General features: G+C 42.4%; 1 protein-coding gene across 1 annotated transcript; it reads left to right on the top strand.

The window, feature by feature from the left end:
* LOC135509713 (junctional adhesion molecule A-like) lies at nucleotides 1-24,030 on the top strand. Its single transcript, XM_064930594.1, has 10 exons — nucleotides 1-388; nucleotides 10,820-10,879; nucleotides 11,080-11,196; nucleotides 11,387-11,527; nucleotides 12,113-12,315; nucleotides 13,162-13,264; nucleotides 18,807-18,914; nucleotides 20,408-20,420; nucleotides 20,682-20,739; nucleotides 21,342-24,030. The coding sequence occupies exons 1-10, from the start codon at nucleotides 340-342 to the stop codon at nucleotides 21,375-21,377; spliced, it is 888 nt and encodes a 295-aa protein (XP_064786666.1). The 5' UTR covers nucleotides 1-339; the 3' UTR covers nucleotides 21,378-24,030.
* Nucleotides 24,031-24,803: the final 773 nt, after the last annotated feature.

Raw genomic sequence — 24,803 nt, 5'->3', positions numbered from 1 at the left:
TGTCACTATAAAGAATATACTGTGAAATACTAATCAAGTGAAACCGGTTATTGAAATAAACCAATAGACTGCTTTATATTGACACACGTCACGTAGGTAATGGGTTGCGTCACAGTTTCGGCGGAATACCTATCATACTTTTCTACAGGAGCAGTCGGTCGGTGCGGAAGGGCGTAGGGTTCTTGTTCGTCGAAAGAATATATTTCAAACCGAGTGGGCCAACGTGTCAACAATTACTGAATTGCACTTTGATTGCTGAAATAATCGAATAGTTTTTTTATTACCGAAATCGGACACATCGCTGGCTTTTCAAACAAAGGCTTCAGGTGTTGGTCCGACATGTTTGTCAGCGGCTTGGTTTCGGTGTTTCTATTCTTTCATGCAACAGGTGAGTGCTCCTTCTGTCGATCTAAACTCCTCATGACGTTAAACTAGCCCTACGTTTATACTATCCTACGTTTCAATGTAGTGTTTATTGTATTAGTAAGATATGCACCTGATTGCTGTATATTTTCTAAACTTTCACTTTAGGCCCACAGGTAGGCACAGGTCATACATCAGTTTACCCAACCCAAAATAAGAAAACAACATAATTAACAGACCTGGGATCAGTAGGGGCTTGCCTTGGCTAAGTCTTTGTACACAGTTTTTAAAAAGTAGGAAACAATAGATCTACAGTGATTCACATACATCTGACTAGCTATTAAAAATATAACCGAGTCAGACCATTACTAGGTAGGCTCCCAAGTGAAGTCTACGGCGCTGCATCTCGTCACTACAGGTGTCACGACAGACCCTGAATTGATAGCAGGCTGTATCACAGTGGTCGAAGGCACTGCAACCCAGTAATAGAGGTGTCACTACAGACCCTGGTTTGATTCCAAGCTGTATCACAACTGTCTGTGATTGAGAGTCCCATAGGGCAGTGCACAATTGGCCCAGGGTCCTCCGGGTAGTGTTTAGTCCGGGTAGGCCGTCATTGTAAATAAGAATTTGTTCTAAACTGACTGGCCTAGTTAAATAAATGGACGTAAAAAATGACTCTGTTGCAGCTGGCTGAGGGGCGTTATTAGATAGGTTTGGCAAAGCACAGAGAATTTCCAACCAAACCTTATTTTGCCAATACTTCCTGACTTGAAAGACAACCAATGTCTTCTAAACGTCCATGTCCAGTTGCAGGTGGTTAATTTGAATTTAGAAAATGAAATGTAGTATTTTTTTTTCGCTCCATGAAGTAATCTGACAATGTGTACGCCATCTTGACTATTTCAAATCTTTGATTTTGCTGCGCACCGGTCCATGGCCCGTGATGTGATCGGCCAACAGTGGTGAGAGAGGAGCGTCCTTCTCAAATCGAACAGTAATCTGCGATGATCGGTCATGTTGTTAACATGATGCATCCTCCGGAAACATCTCTTTTCTGTAAAATACAGTGCTTTCGGAAAGTATTCAGACCTTGACTTTTTCCACATTTTGTTACGTTAGAGCCTTATTCTAAAATGGATGAAATAAAATAAAAAAACAGCAATCTACACACGATACCCTATAATGAAAAAGCAAAACAGGTTTTTAGAATTTTTTGCAAATGTATTAAAAACAAAAAAAAGATTATTTACGTAATTATTTAGAACCTTTCCTGTGAGACATGAAATTGAGCTCAGGTGCACCCTGTTTCCATTGATCATCCTTGAGATGTTTCTACAACTTGATTGGAGTCCACCTGTCCGATCAATAGAATTTACCACATGATTTGTAAAGGCACACACCTGTCTATATAAGGTCCCTCAGTTGACAGTACATGTCAGAGCAAAAACCAAGCCATGAGGTCAAAGGAATTGTCCGTAGAGCTCCGAAACGGGATTGTGTCCAGTCCCAGATCTGGTGAAGGGTACCAAGGCATTTATGCAGCATTGAAAGTCCCCAAGAACCCAGCTGGCCTCCATCATTCTTAAATGGAAGAAGTTTTGAACCACCAAGACTCTTCCGAGAGCTGGCTGCCTGGCCAAACTGAGAAATCGGGGGAGAAGGGCCTTGGTCAGGGAGATGACCAAGACCCTGATGGTCACTCTGACAGAGCTCCAGAGTCCCTCTGTGGAGATGGGATAATCTTCCAGAAGGACAACCATCTCTGCAGCACTCCACCAATCAGGCCTTTATGGTAGTGGCCAGATGGGAACCACTCCTCAGTAAAAGGCACATCAAATCAAATTTATTTATATAGCCCTTCGTACATCAGCTGATATCTCAAAGTGCTGTACAGAAACCCAGCCTAAAACCCCAAACAGCAAGCAATGCAGGTGAAGCACGGTGGCTAGGAAAAACTCCCTAGAAAGGCCAAAACCTAGGAAGAAACCTAGAGAGGAACCAGGCTATGTGGGGTGGCCAGTTCTCTTCTGGCTGTGCCAGGTGGAGATTATAACAGAACATGGCCAAGATGTTCAAATGTTCATAAATGACCAGCATGGTCGAATAATAATAAGGCAGAACAGTTGAAGCTGGAGCAGCAGCACGGCCAGGTGGACTGGGGAAAGCAAGGAGTCATCATGTCAGGTAGTCCTGGGGCATGGTCCTAGGGCTCAGGTCCTCCGAGAGAGAGAGCGAGAAGGAGAGAATTAGAGAAAGGACATTTAGATTCACACAGGACACCGAATAGGACAGGAGAAGTTCTCCAGATATAACAAACTGACCCTAGCCCCCCGACACAAACTACTGCAGCATAAATACTGGAGGCTGAGACAGGAGGGGTCAGGAGACACTGTGGACCCATCCGAGGACACCCCCGGACAGGGCCAAACAGGAAAGATCTAACCCCACCCACTTTGCCAAAGCACAGCCCCCACACCACTAGAGGCATATCTACAACCACCAACTTACCATCCTGAGACGAGGCTGAGTATAGCCCACAAAGATCTCCGCCATGGCACAACCCAAGGGGGGGCGCCAACCCAGACAGGATGACCACATCAGTGAATCAACCCACTCAGGTGACGCACCCCTTCCAGGGACGGCGTGAAAGAGCCCCAGTAAGCCAGTGACTCAGCCCCTGTAATAGGGTTAGAGGCAGAGAATCCCAGTGGAAAGAGGGGAACCGGCCAGGCAGAGACAGCAAGGGCGGTTCCATGCTCCAGAGCCTTTCCGTACACCTTCCCACTCCTGGGCCAGACTACACTCAATCATATGACCCACTGAAGAGATGAGTCTTCAGTAAAGACTTAAAGTTTGAGACCGAGTTTGCGTCTCTGACATGGGTAGGCAGACCGTTCCATAAAAATGGAACTCTATAGGAGAAAGCCCTGCCTCCAGCTGTTTGCTTTGAAATTCTAGGGACAATTAGGAGGCCTGCATCTTGTGACTGTAGCGTACGTGTAGGAATGTACGGCAGGACCAAATCAGAGAGAGAGGTCGGAGCAAGACCATGTAATGCTTTGTAGGTTAGCAGTAACACCTTAAAATCAGCCCTTGCTTTGACGGGAAGCCAGTGTAGGAAGGCTAGCACTGGAGTAATATATGATCAAATTTTTGGGTTCTCGTCAGGATTCTAGCAGCCGTATTTAGCACTAACTGAAGTTTATTTAGTGCTTTATCCGGGTAGCCGGAAAGTAGAGCATCGCAGTAGTCTAACCTAGAAGTGACAAAAGCATGGATTCATTTTTCTGCATCATTTTTGGACAGAAAGTTTCTGATTTTTGCAATGTTACGTAGATGGAAAAAAGCTGTCCTTAAAATGGTCTTGATATGTTCTTCAAAAGAGAGATCATGGTCCAGAGTAACGCCGAGGTCCTTCACAGTTTTATTTGAGACGACTGTACAACCATTAAGATTAATTGTCAGATTCAACAGAAGATCTCTTTGTTTCTTGGGACCTAGAACAAGCATCTCTGTTTTGTCCGAATTCAAAAGTAGAAAGTTTGCAGCCATCCACTTCCTTATGTCTGAAACACATGCTTCTAGCAAGGGCAATTTTTGGGCTTCACCATGTTTCATTGGAATGTACAGCGTGTGTCATCCGCATAGCAGTGAAAGTTAACATTATGTTTTTGAATAACATCCCCAAGAGGTAAAATATATAGTAAAAACGGAACCTTGAGGAACACCGATATTTACAGTTGATTTGTCAGAGGACAAACCATTCACAGAGACGAACTGATATCTTTCCGACAGATAAGATCTAAACCAGGCCAGAACTTGTCCGTGTAGACCAATTTGGGTTTCCAATCTCTCCAAAAGAATGTGGTGATCGATGGTATCAAAAGCAGCACTAAGGTCTAGGAGCACGAGGACAGATGCAGAGCTTCGGTCCGATGCCATTAAAATGTCATTTACTACCTTCACAAGTGCAGTCTCAGTGCTATGATGGGGTGTAAAACCAGACTGAAGCATTTCGTATACATTGTTTGTCTTCAGGAAGGCAGTGAGTTGCTGCGCAACAGCCTTTTCTAAAATTTTTGAGAGGAATGGAAGAATCGATATAGGCTGATAGTTTTTTTATATTTCCTGGTCAAGGTTTGGCTTTTTCAAGAGAGGCTTTATTACTGCCACTTTTAGTGAGTTTGGTACACATCCGGTGGATAGAGAGCCGTTTATTATGTTCAACATAGGAGGGCCAAGCACAGGAAGCAGCTCTTTCAGTAGATTAGTTGGAATAGGGTCCAGTATGCAGCTTGAAGGTTTAGAGGCCATGATTATTTTCATCATTGTGTCGAGATATAGTTCTAAAACTCTTGAGCGTCTCTCTTGATCCTAGGTCCTGGCAGAGTTGTGCAGACTCAGGACAACTGAGCTTTGAAGGAATACGCAGAGTCCGTAATTTGCTTTCTAATAATCATAATCTTTTCCTCAAAGAAGTTCATGAATTTATCACTGCTAAAGTGAAAGTCATCCTCTCTTGGGGAATGCTGCTTTTTAGTTAGCTTTGCGACAGTATCAAAAAATGATACTGTCTTATTCTTATTTTCCTCAATTAAGTTAGAAAAATAGGATGATCGAGCAGCAGTAAGGGCTCTTCGGTACTGTATTTCCAAGCTAGTCGGAAGACTTCCAGTTTGGTGTGGCGCCATTTCCGTTCCAATTTTCTGGAACCTTGCTTCAGAGCTCGGGTATTTTCTGTGTACCAGGGAGCTAGTTTCTTATGAGAAATGTTTTTAGTTTTTAGGGGTGCAACTGCATCTAGGGTATTGCGCAAGGTTAAATTGAGTTCCTCAGTTAGGTGGTAAACTGATTTTTGTCCTCTGGCGTCCTGGAAGGACATCAAGGAATCTTTGTGTTGTCTTTGAATTTATAGCACGACTTTTGATGTTCCTTGGTTGGGGTCTGAGCAGATTATTTGTTGCAATTGCAAATGTAATAAAATGGTGGTCCGATAGTTCAGGATTATGAGGAAAAACAAGATCCACAACATTTATTCCATGGGACAAAACTAGGTCCAGAGTTTGACTGTGACAGTGAGTGGGTCCAGAGACATGTTGGACAAAACCCACTGAGTCGATGATGGCTCCGAAAGCCTTTGGAGTGGGTCTGTGGACTTTTCCATGTGAATATTAAAGTCACCAAAGATTAGAATATTATCTGCTATGACTACAAGGTCCGATAGGAATTCAGGGAACTCAGTGAGGAACGCTGTATATGGCCCAGGAGGCCTGTAAACAGTAGCTATAAACAGTGATTGAGTAGGCTGCATAGATTTCATGACTAGAAGCTCAAAAGACAAAAACGTCATTTGTTTTGAAAAGTAAAAACCGTAAAGTTGTCAGGTAGCAAAATAGGTTGGCAACAAAACGCACAGCAACACGTAAACAAGTCTGGAAGTTGTGACCGGAAATGACGAAAGGGGACAGTCTCATAACAGCCCGCTTGGAGTTTGCCAAAAGGTACCGAGTAAAAGGTCTGAATACTTATGTAAATGTGATATTTCAGGTTTTTTTATTGTGTGTGTGTCGTTTGATGCGGGGGAACTATCAACTTTTGAATAAGGCTATAACCTAACAAAAAAATTGTAATAAGTCAAGGGGCCTGAATACTTTCTGAAGGCACTGTATGTTGGAATTGTCAAGCCAGTTTTCACTGGGAAGGCAGATGAAGTGTTTATCAAAAGCAATCACTTTTTTTGTGTGAAAACACAGTATCCTACTCATTATTCCTCATGTTTATTATTTCCCTTTTGTTTTGAACAAGCTTTACTGTCGGATTTGAACGGGGCACCTGGCTCACGCCCGGGAGGCAGCCCGGTTCCAAAACGAATGCAATCGACTTTCACCCTGTGCAAAACACGCTTAGATGATTTGAATCCCCTCATTGATTGAGACCGGTGCGTGCCCACCCTAAAGTGCTGCATGTCATGACCCTGACCTGTCTCAATCAATGAGAGAAGATCTGAAATGGACAAGGTGTCGGCATACACATTGTTGGATTACATCAGGGAGCAAAACATTTTAATTTATTAACTGAGCATTTTCTAAGTTCAAACAAACCCCCTGCAACTAGACATGGACATTTAGAAGACATTGGTTGTCTTCCAAGTCGGAAATTGAGGAAGTATCGTCTAGTTAAGGTTGGTCACGAATTCTCTGTGCTACGCCAAGCAGTACTCGGGGATGAAAGTAGATTTAATTCCTTCCAGATACAGGGACCTGCACATGCTTTTTTAAATACTTTTTTGGGGCCTAAGCATAGAATTACATATAGAATCCCTAATAATTTAATGTGATCTCTGTGGGCCTAATAATACAATGTCATCTAACTTTTAAAATGTATGTGCCTATCTTTTTTTTAATGTGGCATAAACACAACCAGTCATGATGTTTTCATCTGATTGTAAAACAATTACTTCAAAAGGCTCATGTAGGCACATTACTCAGGGACAGCAGAAAGATTTTATTGACATGGTGTGGGGGGAACAAATTATTTTCAGCCTTTAAAAAAAAAAATTCTGCCTATACTTTGACATTTGGTTGGCTTTGTTCGTCAACTTGTCTATAATTGGAATGCATGCAGATTCTCTTCTGTCATTACTTGATGCTCTTCTAGAATACTAAATAAAGCCTTGCTCACCAGAATGTAATAAACCAATAGAATGATCAATGCAAGGCTTCCCAAGTGGCGCAGTGGTCTAAGGCAGTGCTAGCTGTGCCACTAGAGATTCTTGGTTGGAGTCCAGGCTCTGTCGCAGCCGGCCGTGACCGGGAGATCCATGGGGCGGCGCACAATTGGCCCAGCGTCGTCCGGGTTAGGGGAGGGTTTGGCCGGCAGGGATGTCCTTGTCCCCATCGAACACTAGCGACTCCTGTGGCGGGCCGGGCACAGTGCACGCTGACACTGTCGCCAGGTGCACGGTGTTTCCTCCCAACGCATTGATATGGCTGGCTTCCGGTTTAAGTGGGCAATGTGTCAAGAAGCAGTGCGGCTTGGTTGGGTGGTGTTTTCGGAGGACGCACGGCTCTCAACCTTCGCCTCTCCCGAGTCCGTCTGGGAGTTGCAGCGATGAGGCTGTAACTACCAATTGGATACCAGGAAATTGGGGAGAAAATGGGTATAAAAAAAGTGATCAATGCATCAACAGTCTAGTTGACAAAATGTCTCCTTCTCTCACAGAGCGAGGATGTTTGGGGACCGGTTTCAAGGAAATTAAAAGCTGTGAAAATGATCCAACATGTTTTGTCTTGGATACATATTTTATGTGGTTAAAAATGAAATACTGTCAGCTTTTGTCACTGAAAGAAATTGCACATCTATGCTACACGACACAGTCCCGAAGTGCGCATCCTTATTCTCAAAGCTGCTGAAAGAAATGAATCACATTTCATGTTCCAGTGACAAAATTACCATTTGATCTATCATTGTACTGCGAGGACTACTTAATTCTGCAGGAGTTAATATTCTAATAGGCTGCATGTGAGGTGTACAGTCAGTGTCCAGATTTCAGTTAGTATTCCAACTATTAGACTACTCCACTCTAAAATAATTCCATCGTCCATAACAGTGCCATTTGATAAATGCAAAGAGACATCACTTACAAAACATCAGTGTTATGAATGACATTCGTGATTGTCATTCCTTAGGCGGACATGTCTTGTAACCTCAATTTGTGCCTACACTGCTGTGCGTCTCGGTCTCGGCCACTCATCTATGCTACATTTCAGTGTTATCTTAAACACGTTGACCTGCTTGAAGTCAATGTCAGAACCATAATAGGGCATCTGAAATGTTTAAACTAATTTGTTGATTATATCGGTGTAGGAAACAACCCATTCATCTGAGCTGAAACTGACCGTAATTCTTCCCCTCACTCTACGGTGAATCATGGTCATATCCTAGCAGAATAACTGTGTGTTATTCTCCACCGCTGACCTGCTGGTAGGAGGACTGTTTGGTCTGGGAGGAGTGGCTCTGGGTCAGAGAGATACCAGGGGTGGGACGAGACTGGACCTCCTCCTGGGCCTGTGGGGGGATGGAAGGGGAGGAGAATTGAGTTGAGAAATTGCCCGATTTCACAGTAGGACCTCGGCGATATGAACATGTTGGGAATGTAGGTTGTTTAGAATGTCCTTGAAATTCACTTAAAAACAACATCAAACCATATATATAGATTGCACATGCGCTTCCTAATCACTTCCAGTAATCACCAGGTACTGTGTGTGTGCCCGTTCATTCATTATGTCTTGCAACCCTTTTCCCATTTTTAAGAACCAAATAGAAGCAAACTAAGCAAAATGGGGAGGGACCTACCTGAATTTGTCCAATATAATCTTGCTGCCGGGGCTTTCCGCTAGCAGTTGTAACGGCTGTATGGAAGCATTTTCATTGCACCATTACAATGTGTAGCTAACTTGAAAGCAGAGTTGACAGGGAACAATATACTTTTCAAACGCGTACAATTTCCAGAGTAGGCTCTGGTACTTTTAATGATAGTACCCATTTTGTACATAGAAATTGACATTATAGGTAATTAATCAATCACAGCCCTCCTTTAGGATTGCTCCTGATATTGATTCAAACTTCAGAATTAGCAGAGAGCCCACTCTGGAAATGTTATGTACTTATATTGTTTGGACAAGTATAGGTCTTAAAATTAGCCAAATCAAAAAAGTATACTTTTGAGATTCATGTTAATATTTTTTTAATGTTGAGTAAATTAATGTCCGTGTTTGTATTTCAGAATCTAATGCATATTCCATATGTTAGAACACACTATAAGGAATATAATGACACCGTGATGTTGTCTGTATCATGTACGGTTCACAGATCATCAAGCCTTACAGTAGGCAGGTGTAGGTCTAAAAATGGCCTAAAATGGCCACTTTCATCATGATTGTGATACAAATGTAAAAAGGACGTCAAACAGCCTTACTCCCAATTTAAGTCTCTCGGTGAAAATTGTTCTGGCAACCTAAGATGCAAAAAATAGTTTCTTCCTCCACTGGTGTGGAATCGCCATTTATCTTTCTAAATATTCTCTGTTTTTTGGAGTACCACCTGTAACTGGACACGGTAATTTATAAGAGACAAGATTCTTCCGAATCGAGAACTAAACGTATCGGGTTTTCCACTAGCGACGCTGTAACGCTGTATGGAAGCATTTACATCTCGGTTAGAATGTGTAGCTACTTTCAAGCTGTAGTCCGCTGTGAGTCAAGTCGGCCTAGTGATATGGTCCTTTAACAAGACACTTATGAGCAACGCTGAACTATTGGGCAGCCTTTGTGCTGTACAAAAACACTGTGATTTATAATCTTAGTTTCAAGCGTTGAGCTAAACATAAGCAAATGCTATACATCAAATTCTTTATATTACGCAAACCATAAGGAAAAATTATTATAAAAAATATATAAAAAATACAAACAGCCAGGGACACACTCCAACACTTGGGTATAATTTACACACTCCAACACTTGGGTATAATTTACACACTCCAACACTTGGGTATAATTTACACACGCTGTATTTGTGTTTAGTGAATCCACCAGATCAGAGGCAGTAGGGATGATACCGTGATATATTGATAGGTGTGTGAATTGGATTATATTGCTGTCCTGCATGAGCACTCAAAATGTATTGTACTTTTGGGTGTCAGTGAAAATGTCTGGGAGTAAAAGTTTTCAGAAATAGTAAAATACAGAGTATTTTTACATAGTTACTTTACACCACTGGCTGGATATATAATATCCTCTAATACAACACTAGTGTGTAGAAATGAGCTAGGCTGTCCTATCCTGCATGTACCTGACGAAGGAATGTATAGTATTACTACCCAGCTTGTGACTGTTACTAATGTCATGTGTGCCACCTGCCTCTGCCACATACTTTTGGTGGTGAATGGCGTGACTGCTCAGTCGGTCTCTGGCTGGACCATAGGCTCTAAATGTCTGGAGTGGACATACTGACAGTCCAGTCTATTCAAATTTAGAAAGAGGCTTTATTGTCCAAATGTCCATCCAATTTCTATTAAGCAGGAAATAATCTAGTGTTGTTGGTTTCCCACTCTGAAAGGGCCCTTCAGACTGTTTTGGCCCAGTTCCACATGAAGGTTTCTGGCTCACTTCAGAGGAGTGAGTCACATTTACCAGAGTTTGTCAGCAGTCAGAAGGCTTCAGGCCATTGGTTGGCAGAGCACCAGACATGCTCTTAGGGCTTTAAAATGCGATAGGGGCGTGTCATTAAAAGGTTCTTCCTAAGTTCAGCAGAAACTAAACCGGTCATCTCTGAAGGTGTGTGTTTCTGTTGTGGTGGTAAGACTGGAGCACTTGGTGTTTTGAATACCAAAGATGCAATGTCATCTCTTTCATTTCCCTGACTGCTCGCTTTACTTTTCTCTCCCTTTCCCCAGGTGTAGAGGCCTTCATGGTTACAACCAAAAATCCAAATGTGAGGGCTAAAGAGAATGAGGGTAAGTCCTGGAGAATGGAAATGAGCTCTAAATGGGCAGTTTCTAAAATAAACAAGAGCTTTCACCTGTCATTGTGTGTGTGTGTGTGTGTTACAAGCAAGGAAAAATGTATTTTAGAAAATCTATTGTATTTATTATATGCTATTTTGCATATTTATCCCCAAGCAATGTAGTTATAATGATCGATCTCATCTCTACAGGGGCTGATCTTTACTGTACTCCCTCGGCTGACTTTGGGGCAGATGCCAGAGTGGAGTGGAAGTTTAGGGACATGAAGGGTTCTACGACCTATGTCATTTTCGATGGGAAACCCACCAGTAAGTACACAAACTGTTCAGACTTGATTCCTAAGAAATGCATGACCTATGCCTTCTTGTCTTTGTGTCGTGATTGCTTCTGCATTTTTCTACCATTAGGGCTAGATATACTTCTCACAAATTAGTTACCTGCCATAATAATGACGTTTTTTTTTTATAATCGCTGATTTTCTTGCTCTCTCTCTCTCAGCACTTTACGAGGGCCGTGTCACCAAGTTTGATGGGATGCTGAGGTTCAGCAAGGTGACGCGCAAAGATAACGGGCAGTATCAATGTGAGGTGTCTAACAAACAGTATGTTGGGGATGTCAACGTGAATCTCACTGTTTTAGGTAAGGAGAGTCTTATCATCTAACTGTTGCGCAACATATCTATCATTTCCTGTTAATTAACCAATAAGGCTTGAGGGGGTGTGGTATATGGCCAATATACCACGGCTATGGGCTGTTCTTACATACGATGCAAGGCGGAGTGCCTGGACACAGCCCTCAATGTTTTGTCATACCAATGGTAAACAGTCTGATATACCATGGCTTTCAGCCAATTAGCATTCAGGGCTAGAACCACCCAGTTTATAATTATTATTGTTATAGAACAGAGCTAGACACTGCTTTTGAAGGATTATTTGTGGGACTGCATTCATCCCAGTGTGAGAAACTGAGAAACCATTTCATGTTGCCATGATGCTATGACAATATGAGTGAATTGATTTGTGATACCACGGCCATAAGATGTAAATATTATTTAATCAAATAAGAGTACTTTATTAATTGATGATTGCACCAGCCAATAAATAAATAAAACACACAGACCATAAGAACAGCAACAAGCTGGTTTTCGAGTCACTAAAACAGGTTAGTGCCTCTCTGCTCTCACTCTCTGCTGCCTCTCACCACCTCTCTTACATCCTCCTGCAGTACCTCCATCCGTGCCCATGTGTAGGATCCCTACCTCTGTGACGACGGGGCATCGCGTGCTACTCTCCTGTCATGATGCAGAGGGGTCTCCTTCCCCCACCTACAAGTGGTATAAGGACAAGACCCCTCTTCCTGAGAACCCCAGCCAGTTCCCTGCCTTCAAGAACTACACCTACAAGATCAATCCTCTCAATGGCAACCTGGTCAGTGGTGCTGAATACACCTCACCTGGATCATATTCATAAGGGCACACTGTATCAAACCATTTTGCAATGGACAACAAAAACAATATATTTTTGGGGAGGAGCCTAATTAGTACAACCCAGGTCCCAGATGTGTTTGTGCTGAATGGTCAACTCGGCAGGCGAAAGGAGTCGTCATGCTTCAGTTCGGCTAGCCAAACTCAGCTAGGCAAAACTATCAAGTGTGCTTGCATACTCCCTTAAAAAACCTTTGCTTGAAAAACATTTTAAAAAGCGGCAATAGTACTTTTTCCATCTTGAGACGCCTCAAAATAGTCAAATTTAATCTGGTAACTCAAGACATCTGTCATTAATTTGGACGTTTTTGGCGAGGAGATCTTAGTCGTGCTATTTTACATCTTGCTAATATTTTTGGTGCAGTAGTGAAGAAATGTGGATAAATTATTTATTATTACGTTGAATGACAACAAACACTTAATTGAAGAATCTCTACTGTTGACCAATCACCAACGAAGGGGAGTTGACTTTGGCTGTTGACTTTGGCTGTTGACTTTGGCTGTTGACTTTGGCTGAGTACTTTGGCTGAGGACTTTGGATTGCCTAGAGAAAAAAATGTTGTGCGGACAAACAACCAAGAAAAAAAAACAGCTTGCCGAAGACCAAAATGTTGTCATATGCACAAACTGTTACGAACTGTTTTGGCTGGGAAGCATGCGAATGCCCTTAACACAACAGTACTGTTTGGCAACTTCACATCTCTCTCTCACTCTCTCTTTCTCTCATTTCAGTTGTTCATTTTGTTTACAAGTCACTGATTTAAAATACATCTCCATATCTCTGCTGCAGGAGTTTCCCTCTGCTTTGGTGATAGATACAGGAGACTACAGCTGTGAAGCTATGAACGATGCCGGCCCTGTTCAACGCTGTCAAGCTGTGAGGATGGAAGTCCGTAAGTGCCCTTTGCTTTCTTTGGGGAAAAGCCCATTGCAGACTAGCCTGGGCTAAACCGGGGATAAGAATAAACATTTTACCAAAATTAAAAGAAATATAGAATTGTTCAACTAACTTATTTACTGGTCCATCAACTCGATGTAAAACACTATGGTTTGGTTGAAAGCTCACTGACAAATAAAAAAAGATATTTATAGGAAGGCGATAAAGTTAAGTGTTTCCTGCACACTGAAATATAGGTCATAGGCAAGGCTCTAATGTGCGACATATCGCATATGCTCCGAAATATTTTAGTGCCGCTCGGAATGTTTAGCTCCTAGAAAACAAATCTACCAGATATAATTGTTTTAATGATTAGGCTTCACAGTACCGCTGTTTCTGAGTGCCCTAGAGAGAGAAAAAGCAAGCAGTGTTTGCACCATTACATCACAGATAACCGCTTGTCTCGAGCCTAAACCGTTCAAAGATTGACCATATTACCAGCGTTAGGTTTCTCCCCTTCTTCGGCGCATTGGCTGGACGCATCTCAATTGACTGGGTGCATTTTACATTCAGAAACGGGCCGTTTAATCCCCCGGCCTGTTCAGGTCTCCAGACTGCGACCATTTAGTCTCATTTTGACACCCTTTGACTTGGCTGTGCGAGGGAATATTTTTATTGGTCACATCGGTGCAGCTGCACATTCTACATGGTCACTTCACTCAAAACATCCTTTTTCTAAAACCAGGATTTGGTCAAACAGTATAGTACATTATCCTCATGATTCCTGTAATAAAAGCCTCCCTGACCCTGTACCTATTTTGTTGTGGCATGGTGTGTCACGTGAGCCACTCTCTCCCTTTCCTGGGGGAAAAAGTGTCCTGATTTGAATAACATTTTAATATCCAGTTGCTTGGAAAACACAGCTGTCATGGTTGGAGTGAGGAGGTTCTCCGGTTTCTGTAGGTATACTTTTGTTTATTTCTCAACTCTCAATTTTGAGCTCTAACTATTTTGCAAACAAGATATTTTATATGCCTTTGTGATACGGAGCATGCAAAATGTGAATATGCCATTGTGAGTGAATAGGCCTCATTGGGGCGGTAGGCTACAACTGCAAGGTTTTTTGGGACATTTTACTGTTAGATTTATACATGGCTACTAGCAGTGGGTATTATAAAAAAATAAAAAAGAACTGTCCCTTTTTCAGGACCATGTCTTTCAAAGATAATTCGTAAAAATCCAAATAACTTCACAGATCTTCATTGTACACATTATACACAGGCAGTTAGAAAAGCCAAGGCTAGCTTTTTCAAGCAGAAATTTGTTTCCTGCAACACTAACTCCAAAAAGTTCTGGGACACTGTAAAGTCCATGGAGAATAAGAACACCTCCTCCCAGCTGCCCACTGCACTGAAGATAGGAAACACTGTCCACCATAATTGAGAATTTCAATAAGCATTTTTCTACGGCTGGCCATGCTTTCCACCTGGCTACTCCTACCCCGGTCAACAGCACTGCAACTCGCCCAAGCCTTCCCCATTTCTCCTTCTCCCAAATCCGTTCAGCTGATGTTCTGAAAGAGCTGCAAAATATGGACCCCTACAAATCAGCCGGGCTCGACAATCTGGACCCTTTTAAAATTATCTGCCGAAATTGTTGCCACCCCTATTACTAGCCTGTTCAACCTCTCTTTCGTGTCGTCTGAGATTCCCAAAGATTGGAAAGCAGCTGTGGTCATCCCCCTCTTCAAAGGGGGACACACTCTTGACCCAAACTGCTACAGACCTATATCTATGCTACCATGCCTTTCTAAGGTCTTCGAAAGCCAAGTCAACAAACAGATTACCGACCATTTCAAATCTCACCATACCTTCTCTGCTCTGCAATCTGGTTTCAGAGCTGGTCATGGGTGCACCACAGCCATGCTCAAGGTCCTAAACGATATCTTAACCACCATCGATAAGAAACATTACTGTGCAGCTGTATTCATTGATCTGGCCAAGGCTTTCGACTCTGTCAATCACCACATCCTCATCGGCAGACTCGACAGCGTTGGTTTCTCAAATGATTGCATCTCCTGGTTCACCAACTACTTCTCTGATAGAGTTCAGTGTGTCAAATCGGCGGGTCTGCTGTCCGGACCTCTGGCAGTCTCTATGGGGGTGCCACAGGGTTCAATTCTTGGACCGACTCTCTTCTCTATATACATCAATGAGGTCGCTCTTGCTGCTGAGTCTCTGATCCACCTCTACGCAGACGACAACATTCTGTATACCTCTGGCCCTTCTTTGGACACTGTGTTAACAACCCTCCAGGCAAGCTTCAATGCCATACAACTCTCCTTCCGTGGCCTCCAATTGCTCTTAAATACAAGTAAAACTAAATGCATGCTCTTCAACCGATCGCTACCTGTACCTGCCCGCCTGTCCAACATCACTACTCTGGACGGCTCTGACTTAGAATACGTGGACAACTACAAATACTTAGGTGTCTGGTTAGACTGTAAACTCTCCTTCCAGACCCATATCAAACATCTCCAATCCAAAGTTAAATCTAGAATTGGCTTCCTATTTTGCAACAAAGCATCCTTCACTTATGCTGCCAAACATACCCTTGTAATTTACAAAATAGCCTCCAATACCCTACTCAACAAATTGGATGCAGTCTATCACAGTGCAATCTGTTTTGTCACCAAAGCCCCATATACTACCCACCATTGCGACCTGTACGCTCTCGTTGGCTGGCCCTCCCTTCATACTCGTCGCCAAACCCACTGGCTCCATGTCATCTACAAGACCCTGCAAGGTAAAGTCCCCCCTTATCTCAGCTCGCTGGTCACCATAGCATCTCCCACCTGTAGCACACGCTCCAGCAGGTATATCTCTTTAGTCACCCCCAAAACCAATTCTTTCTTTGGCCGCCTCTCCTTACAGTTCTCTGCTGCCAATGACTGGAACGAACTACAAAAATCTCTGAAACTGGAAACACTTATCTCCCTCACTAGCTTTAAGCACCAACTGTCAGAGCAGTTTTATTTCTACTTTGCACATTCTTCCACTGCAAATCTACCATTCCAGTGTTTTACTTGCTATATTGTATTTACTTTGCCACCATGGCCTTTTTTTGCCTTTACCTCCCTTATCTCACCTCATTTGCTCACATCGTATATAGACTTGTTTTTCTACTGTATTATTGACTGTATGTTTGTTTTACTCCATGTGCAACTCTGTGTCGTTGTATGTGTCGAACTGCTTTGCTTTATCTTGGCCAGGTCGCAATTGTAAATGAGAACTTGTTCTCAACTTGCCTACCTGGTTAAATAAAGGTGAAATTAAATAAAATAAAAAATTGTAAAGGGTTTAAACACTGTTTCCCATGCTTGTTCAATAAACCATAAACAATTAATGAACATGCACCTGTGGAACGGTCGTTAAAACACTAACAGCTTACAGGCGGTAGGCAATTAAGGTCACAGTTATGAAAACTTAGGACACTAAAGAGGCCCTTCTACTGACTGAAAAACACCAAAAGAAAGATGCCCAGGGTCCCTGCTCATCTGTGTGAATGTGCCTTCGACATGCTGCAAGGAGGCATGAGGACTGCAGATGTAGGCAGGGCAATAAATTGCAATGTCTGTACAATGAGACATCTAAGACAGAGCTACAGGGAGACAGGACGGACAGTTGATCGTCCTCACAGTGGCAGACCACGTGTAACAACACCTGCACAGGATCGGTACATCCAGACATCACACCTGCTGGACAGTCACAGGATGGCAATAACAACTGCCCGAGTTACACCAGGAAGCACAATCCCTCCATCAGTGCTCAGACTGTCTGCAATAAGCTGAGAGAGGCTGGACTGAGGGTTTGTAGGCCTGTTGTAAGGCAGGTCCTCACCAGACATCACCGGCAACAATGTCGCCTATAGGCACAAACCCACTGTCGGTGGACGAGACAGGACTGGTGCTCTTTACTGACGAGTTGCGGTTTTGTCTCACCAGGGGTGATGGTCGGAGTTGCGTTTATTGTCAATGGAATGAGTGTTACATCGAGACCTGTACTCTGGAGCGGGAACAGTTTGGAGGTGGAGGGTCCGTCATGGTCTGGGGTGGTGTGCCACAGCATCATCGGACTGAGCTTGTTGTCATTGCAGGCAATCTCAAGGGAAGACATCCTCCTCCCTCATGTGGTACCCTTCCTGCAGTCTCATTCTGATATGACCCTCCAGCATGACAATGCCACCAGCCGTACAGCTTGTTCTGTGTGTGATTTTCTGCAAGACAGGAATGTCAGTTCTTCTATGGCCAGCGAAGAGCCCGGATCTCAATCCCATTGAGCATGTCTGGGACCTGTTGGATCGGAAGGTGAGGGCTTGGGCCATTCCCCTCAGAAATGTCTGGGAACTTGCAGGTGCCTTGGTGGAAGAGTGGGGTAACATCTCACAGCAAGATCTGGCAATTCTGGTGCAGTCCATGAGGAGGAGGTGCACTGCAGTACTTATTGCAGCTGGTGGCCACACCAGATACTGACTGTTTGTCTTTTCTTTTTTACCCCACTCCCCCCCCATCACTGGATTAGGTGGCACATTCAAATGTGAAAAAATAACTTATTTCTTGAATACCATTTCAGTAGTCTATTACACTTTTTAATGAAGAACTCTGTATGACTTGATATGATGATAATGGGGAGGATGTTATGTCATTTAGCAGATGCTCTTATTCAAAGCGACTTAGTCATGCGTGCATACATTTTATGTATGGATGGTTCCGGGAATCGAACCCACTATCCTTGCATTACAAGAGCCATGCTCTACCAACGGAGCCATGCTCGCAACCCCACCATTTTTTTGGGGTGTGACCAAATCATTGGCTGGTGGCCCTCGTGACACTAAGTTTTTCAGTTGGTGCCACATGCTCATAATTTAGTCGCACCAAAACAGTGGGCTCTATTCCCGGGACAGTGGGGTCTATTCCCGGGACTGCCAGGACAGTGGGTTTTATTCCCGGGACAGTGGAGTCTATTTCCGGGACTGCCAGGACAGTGGGTTCTATTCCCGGGACAGTTAGGTCTATTCCCGTGACTGCCAGGATAGTGGGTTCTATTCCAGGGACTGCCAGGATAGTGGGGGAAATGTTAGTGTGGAGCCCTGCTGTTGCAGCAGATTCACATGTGACCTGTAAACCTCAAATGTTGCCATGCTGGTTGGGCTGGTAGTGATGTTGCCAAACAACCTTTTGAAATCATAAACAGTGCTAGTTGGTGCTAGTTGTTACACACACTGTTTTCATCAATCAAATCCATCAAATGTATTTCTAAAGCCTTTTTTCATCAGCGGTTTGGTCTAGATGTATTATTTGCTTTGTTCTTTATTGCATACAGAACTCACATATTGCTTTTCCACACGAGGACCATAGTGTTCAACTGAACTTGAGATATTGAAACTATTTCACTCTCCCATTTTGACTTTGTCGTTTAGAAATGTGAGCCAGTGTAACACATCTCATTTCCCTCCCACTTTCTATAATGCTCTGTCTCTCTCTTTCTCTCTCTCTCTAGGCAACATAAACACTGGAGGTATTGTTGCTGGGGTGATCGTGGCTCTCCTGGCCCTGGCCCTGCTGTGCTTCGGACTGTGGTACGCCCACCGCAAAGGATACATGCCCAGTGAGTTTATATCCCCTATTCACCCTAAGGACTCCTCATCCTGTGTTAAAGTGTCTACTAGGAATGCTGATCTAGAATCTAATTGGCCTTTTAGATGATAATGAATTAGATCAAGCTGATCCTAACGGTTATAGGCTTATTTCTATTTTGTCATGTTTATCAAGTGTTTGAAAATTATGTCAATAATCAACTGACTGGCTTTCTTGATGTCTATAGTATTCTCTCTGGTATGCAATCTGGTTTCCGCTCAGGTTATGGATGTGTCACTGCAACCTTATAGGTCCTCAATGATGTCACCATTGCCCTTGATTCTAAGCAATACTGTGCTTCTATTTTATTGACTTTGCCAAAGTTTTTGATACGGTAGACCATTCCATTCCTGTGGGTCAGCTAAGGAGAATTGGTGTCTCTGAGGGGTCTTTGGCCTGGTTTGCTAAATAACTCTCTCAAAGAGTGCAGTGTATAAAGTCAGACAAAGTCAGACAATCTGCTGTCTCAGCCATTGCTTGTCACCAAGGGAGTACCCCAAGACTCAATTCTAGGCCCCACGCTCTTCTCAATTTACATCAACAACATCGCTCAGGCAGTAGGAAGCTCTCTCATCCATTTATATGCAGATGATACAGTCTTATACTCAGCTGGCCCCTCTCTGGATTTTGTGTTGAATGCTCTACAACAAAGCTTTCTTAGTTTCCAAGCTTTCTCTACCCTTAACTTTGTTCTGAAGACCTCCAAAACAAAGGTCATGTGGTTTGGTAAGAAGAATGCCCCTCTTTCCACACGTGTTATTACTACCACTGAGGGTGTAGAGCTGGAGGTAGTCACCTAATACAAGTACTTGGGAGTCCTCCTCTCAGCACATATCAAAGCTACATGGTAAAGTTAAATCTAGACTTGATTTCCTCTTTTGTAATCGCTTCTCTTTTACCCCAGCTGCCAAACTAACCCTGATTCAGATGACAGTCCTACTCATGCTAGATTACTGAGACATAATTTATAGAGCGGCTAGACGTTCTTTACCATTCGGCCGTCAGATTTTCCACCAAGGCTCCTTATAGGACACATCACTGCACTCTATACTCCTCTGTAAACTGGTCATCTCTGTATATCCGTCACAAGACCCACTGGTTGATGCCTATTTAAAACACATGTTGTCATGTGTTGCTGCCTTGCTATGTTGTTGTCTTTGGTCTCTTTATGTAGTGTTGTCTCGTTGTGATGTGTGTTTTTGTCGTATATTGTTTTTTTAAATCCCAGGAGGCCTTTTTTGCCTTTTGGCTGGCCGTCATCGTAAATAAGAACTGACTTGCCTAGTTAAATAAAAATATGACATGGACAGAGGGAACCTGATCTGTGATCTATACTCCTACTTTAAGACACTATAAATACAGGGCCAGATCAGGGACTGATAACTTGCAGTTCATAATGTCTCTAACCTTCAAATGTCACATTTGTCTCACTATTTATACTTTTTTTTTCTTTTGCCCTTACAGGAAAGAGTGAAAGGTAACTGATTACTTTCTATCTGTGATATCTTCTTGTTAATGCGTGACTTAGCAGATTGGTTTTACAGTGCCAGAGTTGAGGGCTTACACTAGTTTGGAGGTTTTTCAATTGTGTTATGTGTACAGTTTACGTCCACGTTTTGTGTTAACATTTCCTTGCACATCTTACAAACAGTTGATAATACAACAGTACGGTACACTGTAAAGAAGTTGATAGATATACAGATGTTTCTGCTGGCTTCATATGTTGTTTCTCTTGCAGCAAACCCAAACCCTCAGTGGTCTACCAGCCAACATCGGAGTCCGGCGATGAAGAAGATGTTAGTTTCATCTGTATTTTTCCACTTCTTACAAGTCTGAGGCTTTTGTTTTTTTGGCCTTTTCATTTCAGGAGTATTTCTCCCATCATATGTTTGTTTTCGCAAACAGAAAATGTTATTGAAAAGAACAGACAATAGCATTTGTCTATTTAGGAGGAACTCTCAGCTGCTGAAAATCATTTGTGTATGCTTAGTTCTCCTCCTCTCGGTTTGCTCTCATAGGGAAATTCCATTTTCGATAAACAAAGCCCTTTACATCCCTAGATCATTATTGTGATCGTAGTGTATTATATGGTTTGGCTGTCAGGGAAATGATTTTTACTGAGTTCCCTTTCCTGTAATGTGTAATATATGGCATTCAGCAGATCATTTTATCCAAAGTGACTTAGTCATGCGTGCAGAAATTTTACTTATGGGTGCTTTTCGTGAATGGAACCCATTATCCTGCCGTTGCAAGCTCCATGATCTATCAACTGAGTTACAGAGGACCACATGCAGTACCATCTCTAAAGAGTTAATTGTTGCTGTCCTTTTCATCTTTTGTATTTCAGTGAAAAGGTGTAGCCTCCTTTCGTAACCGCAATCTTCTGTGTCTGTTTCAGGGGGAATTCAGACAGAAGTCTTCTTTCGTGGTATAGCCAGGGCGTGCAACACATGTCCCGGATATACCCAGGAGTCTACAGCAACTAGTGACTATGGCCGCGTCCCAATAACATCTCCCCTTTCTCCTGAAGTGTGCTGTCGGTCACTCCTTCCTACACATCTCAAAGCATTGGGTTGTTGGAGGCATGGGTTAGTGGGTGTTTCCACCGTATTTCTTATACCAGTCATTTTCTTTCAAATCAGCGAAGGGAAGTGAACATGTGCACACTTTGGGGGTAGAAGAGATAATTGGGACATAGCCTATATATGACAATACCACTGCCCCTTATACCTGCTCACTGTGGATAGGCGTGACTTGGTGTGGTTGGATTTTTAACATTTTTATTCCATATGTTTCTAAAAACAACATGAATATTTCTCTAACTGGCAGTTACCTACAACTGTACTGTTTTGTGGTGACTGTATAGATTTGAAAAAATACTTTCACTTATACTTCATATTTTTCAAGTGCCTCCGTTCTGTGAAAGAAATCTCGCATTCAAGGAAATGTAAGGGGAGGAGAAAAACTGGAAATGAATTTATGAAATCTTAAAGAACACTGGCCATTAATTTTCTAATCCTATTACTACATGCCTTGCTTTCTTTTATGGCTTTTCCCAAATTGCAAAATATTCCCTACAGAGTGCGCTACTTTGGACCAGGTCTCATACAGTAGTGCATTGTATAGGGTATTTGGTGCAGTTGTGGTACACATACCTAGTGTGTTAAATTCATGCTTTCAGTGAGTTGTAATATGTGATATGTTTTGTTTACGATAGATACAGACATTTGTTTGGCATTGTGTTAGTATTAGAATCAAACTCCATTGTGTTGTTATTGCATCTGCTTGTTGCGATGTTGCTGGTCCCAGATCTGTTTGTGCTGTCATGACAACTCCTGAGGAGTTGTCAAGACACCAGGAACAGACTGGCAACCAGGCTTCTGGAGCTGTACATGGTCTCTTTCTTTGTAAGTTTGATCAGGTTGCGCATTCCAAAGAAATTATATTGTGCTCACAGAAAAATCACACAAGGTGATGAATTCGAGTCAGGTTTAAGCAATATACAGTACCAGTCAAAAGTTTGGACACCACTCATTCAAGGGTTTTTCTTTATTTTTACAGTTTTCTACATTGTAGAGTAATAGTGATGACATCAAAACTATGAAATAACACATGGAATCATGTAGTAACCCAAAAAATGTTATATATTTTATAATTGAGATTCTTCAAAGTAGCCACCCTTTGCCTTGATGACAGCCTTGCACACGCTTGGCATTCTCTCAACCAGCTTCACCTGGAGTGCTTTTCCAACAGTCTTGAAGGAGTTCCCACATATACTGAGCACTTGTTGGCGGCTTTTCCTTCCCTCTGCGGTCCAACTCATCCCAAACAATCTCAATTGGGTTAAAGTCGGGTGATTGTGGAGGCCAGGTCATCTGATGCAGCACTCATCACTCTCCTTCTTGGTCAAGAGCCCTTAGACAGCCTGGAGGTGTAATGGGTCATTGTTCTTTTGAAAAACAAATGATAGTCCCACTAAGCGCAAACCAGATGGGTTGGCGTATGGCTGCTGAATGCTGTCGTAGCCCTGCTGGTTAAGTGTGCCTTGAATTCTAAGTAAATCACAGTGTCACCAGCAAAGCACCATCATAACGGTGGGAACCACACATATGGAGATCATTTATTCACCTACTCTGCATCTCACAAAGATAAAGTGGTTGGAAAAAATATCTCAAATTTGGACTCGTGTTTCTTTGCCCAATCAAGTCTCTTCTTATTGGTGTTCCTTTTAGTAGTGGTTTCTTTGCAGCCATTCAACCATGAAGGCCTGATTCTCCTCTGATGAGATGTGTTTGTGTTTTGTTACTTCAACTTTGAAGCATTTATTTGGACTGCAATTTCTGAGGCTGGTAACTCTAACTTATCCTCTGCAGCAGAGGTAACCTTCCTGAGGAAGACCCTAAGACCCTTCATGAGAGCCAGTTTCATGATAATGATGGTTTTTGCGACTGCACTTGAAGAAACTTTCTTATTCCACATTGAATTACTTTCATGTCTTAAAGGAATGATGGACTGTTGTTTCTCTGCTTATTTGAGCTGTTCTTGCCATAATATGGACTTGGTCTTTTACCAAATAGGGCTATCGTCTGTATACCACCCCTACCTTGTCACAACACAACTGATTGGCTCTAATGCATTAATTAAGGAAATAAATTCCACAAATACATTTTTAACAAGGTTAAAAAATTAAGTGAAATGCATTCCAGGTGACCAACTCATGAATCTGGTTGAGAGAATGCCAATAGTGTGCAAAGGGTACTTTGAAGAATTTGAAATATAGCACTTATTTGGTTGCTACATGATTCCATATGTGTTATTTGATAGTTGTCTTCACTATTATTATACAATGTAGAAAATAGTAAAAAAAAAATAAAAAAAAACCTTGGAATGAATAGTTGTCAACTTTTGACTGGTACTGTATATTTTTGAGAATTTTAAGATTGACACTTACTTAATTTGTAGATTAGCATAATGCTTACATGGAGGACATTGTCTCTGAAGGACTCATTTTGTAATAGAATTGCGCTTTCCATATATTGACTGTGCATAATATTATTTAATAATAAAATGTTATTTGTTGATGTTAACATTTTCATCTTACATTCTTCTTGTAGCATCCGTACACACACACACCAGATGATTTCTGTCATTCACAATAATCGGTTTGTCCTAGATCTTGATTATTGAAAGGCACACTTGCAAACAAAACAGTGCACTGTATTCACTGTTACGTTTTGTAGGGCTGATTAGGAAGGTGTAGCCTCAGTGGAACTGAGGGCTGAAATACCAATGTAATGGTACGAGGGTTAAGATGGCAGCTAAAGAACATCTTTACATCAAAGTCACCCCACAGAGGCAGTGCCAGAACCGACCGGGCACTGTGAAACATTGGGGACAGTCTGGACGTGATCTCTCGTCTACTGCTGCCATCCGTTTGACCACTTTTTTCTAGCTAATGCTGTCTATTTTTAGACTGTAGACTAAGCTGCGCATCTGCAGAGCAATATTGTTCCATAAAGGTGTTAAATGATCAAATATGTACAAACAGATCAACTCTCCACTTTCGGGTAGAATGACATGAAGTGTTTATAGAGCTTCTAATTTAGGTGACGAAAGTTAACTTCTATCCACACGTTTATATTATAAAAGCTTCCACCATGTTTCTTGGCTGTTAGTTACACTCTCCGCAATCTACTCATTCCCATATGCACTGCAACGATTGACAACTATGGCCGCAGTCGACATAGGGTCACCACCATGCCGGTGCACTCCTGCCAAGCCTTAACGCGCACCACCATCCTAAACTGCAGGGAAGTCATCAAACTCCCAAGCACCTGCCAAATTCAGACCTATGCCCACA

Source organism: Oncorhynchus masou, chromosome 22 (genome assembly GCF_036934945.1).
Source record: "Oncorhynchus masou masou isolate Uvic2021 chromosome 22, UVic_Omas_1.1, whole genome shotgun sequence".
Classification (NCBI taxonomy): domain Eukaryota; kingdom Metazoa; phylum Chordata; class Actinopteri; order Salmoniformes; family Salmonidae; genus Oncorhynchus; species Oncorhynchus masou.
The sequence above is the reverse complement of the archived record's forward strand: the minus strand, read 5'-3'. Positions and strand labels throughout refer to the sequence as shown.

What these genes read in the sequence shown, in the direction of transcription:
- LOC135509713 (XM_064930594.1), top strand. Translation starts at nt 340, where the DNA reads ATGTTTGTCAGCGGCTTGGTTTCGGTGTTTCTATTCTTTCATGCAACA. An exon ending in TTTCGATGGGAAACCCACCA is followed by an intron (nt 11,197 to 11,386) that starts GTAAGTACACAA and finishes TCTCTCTCTCAG; the next exon opens with CACTTTACGAGGGCCGTGTC. An exon ending in AGTCCGGCGATGAAGAAGAT is followed by an intron (nt 20,740 to 21,341) that starts GTTAGTTTCATC and finishes TGTCTGTTTCAG; the next exon opens with GGGGAATTCAGACAGAAGTC.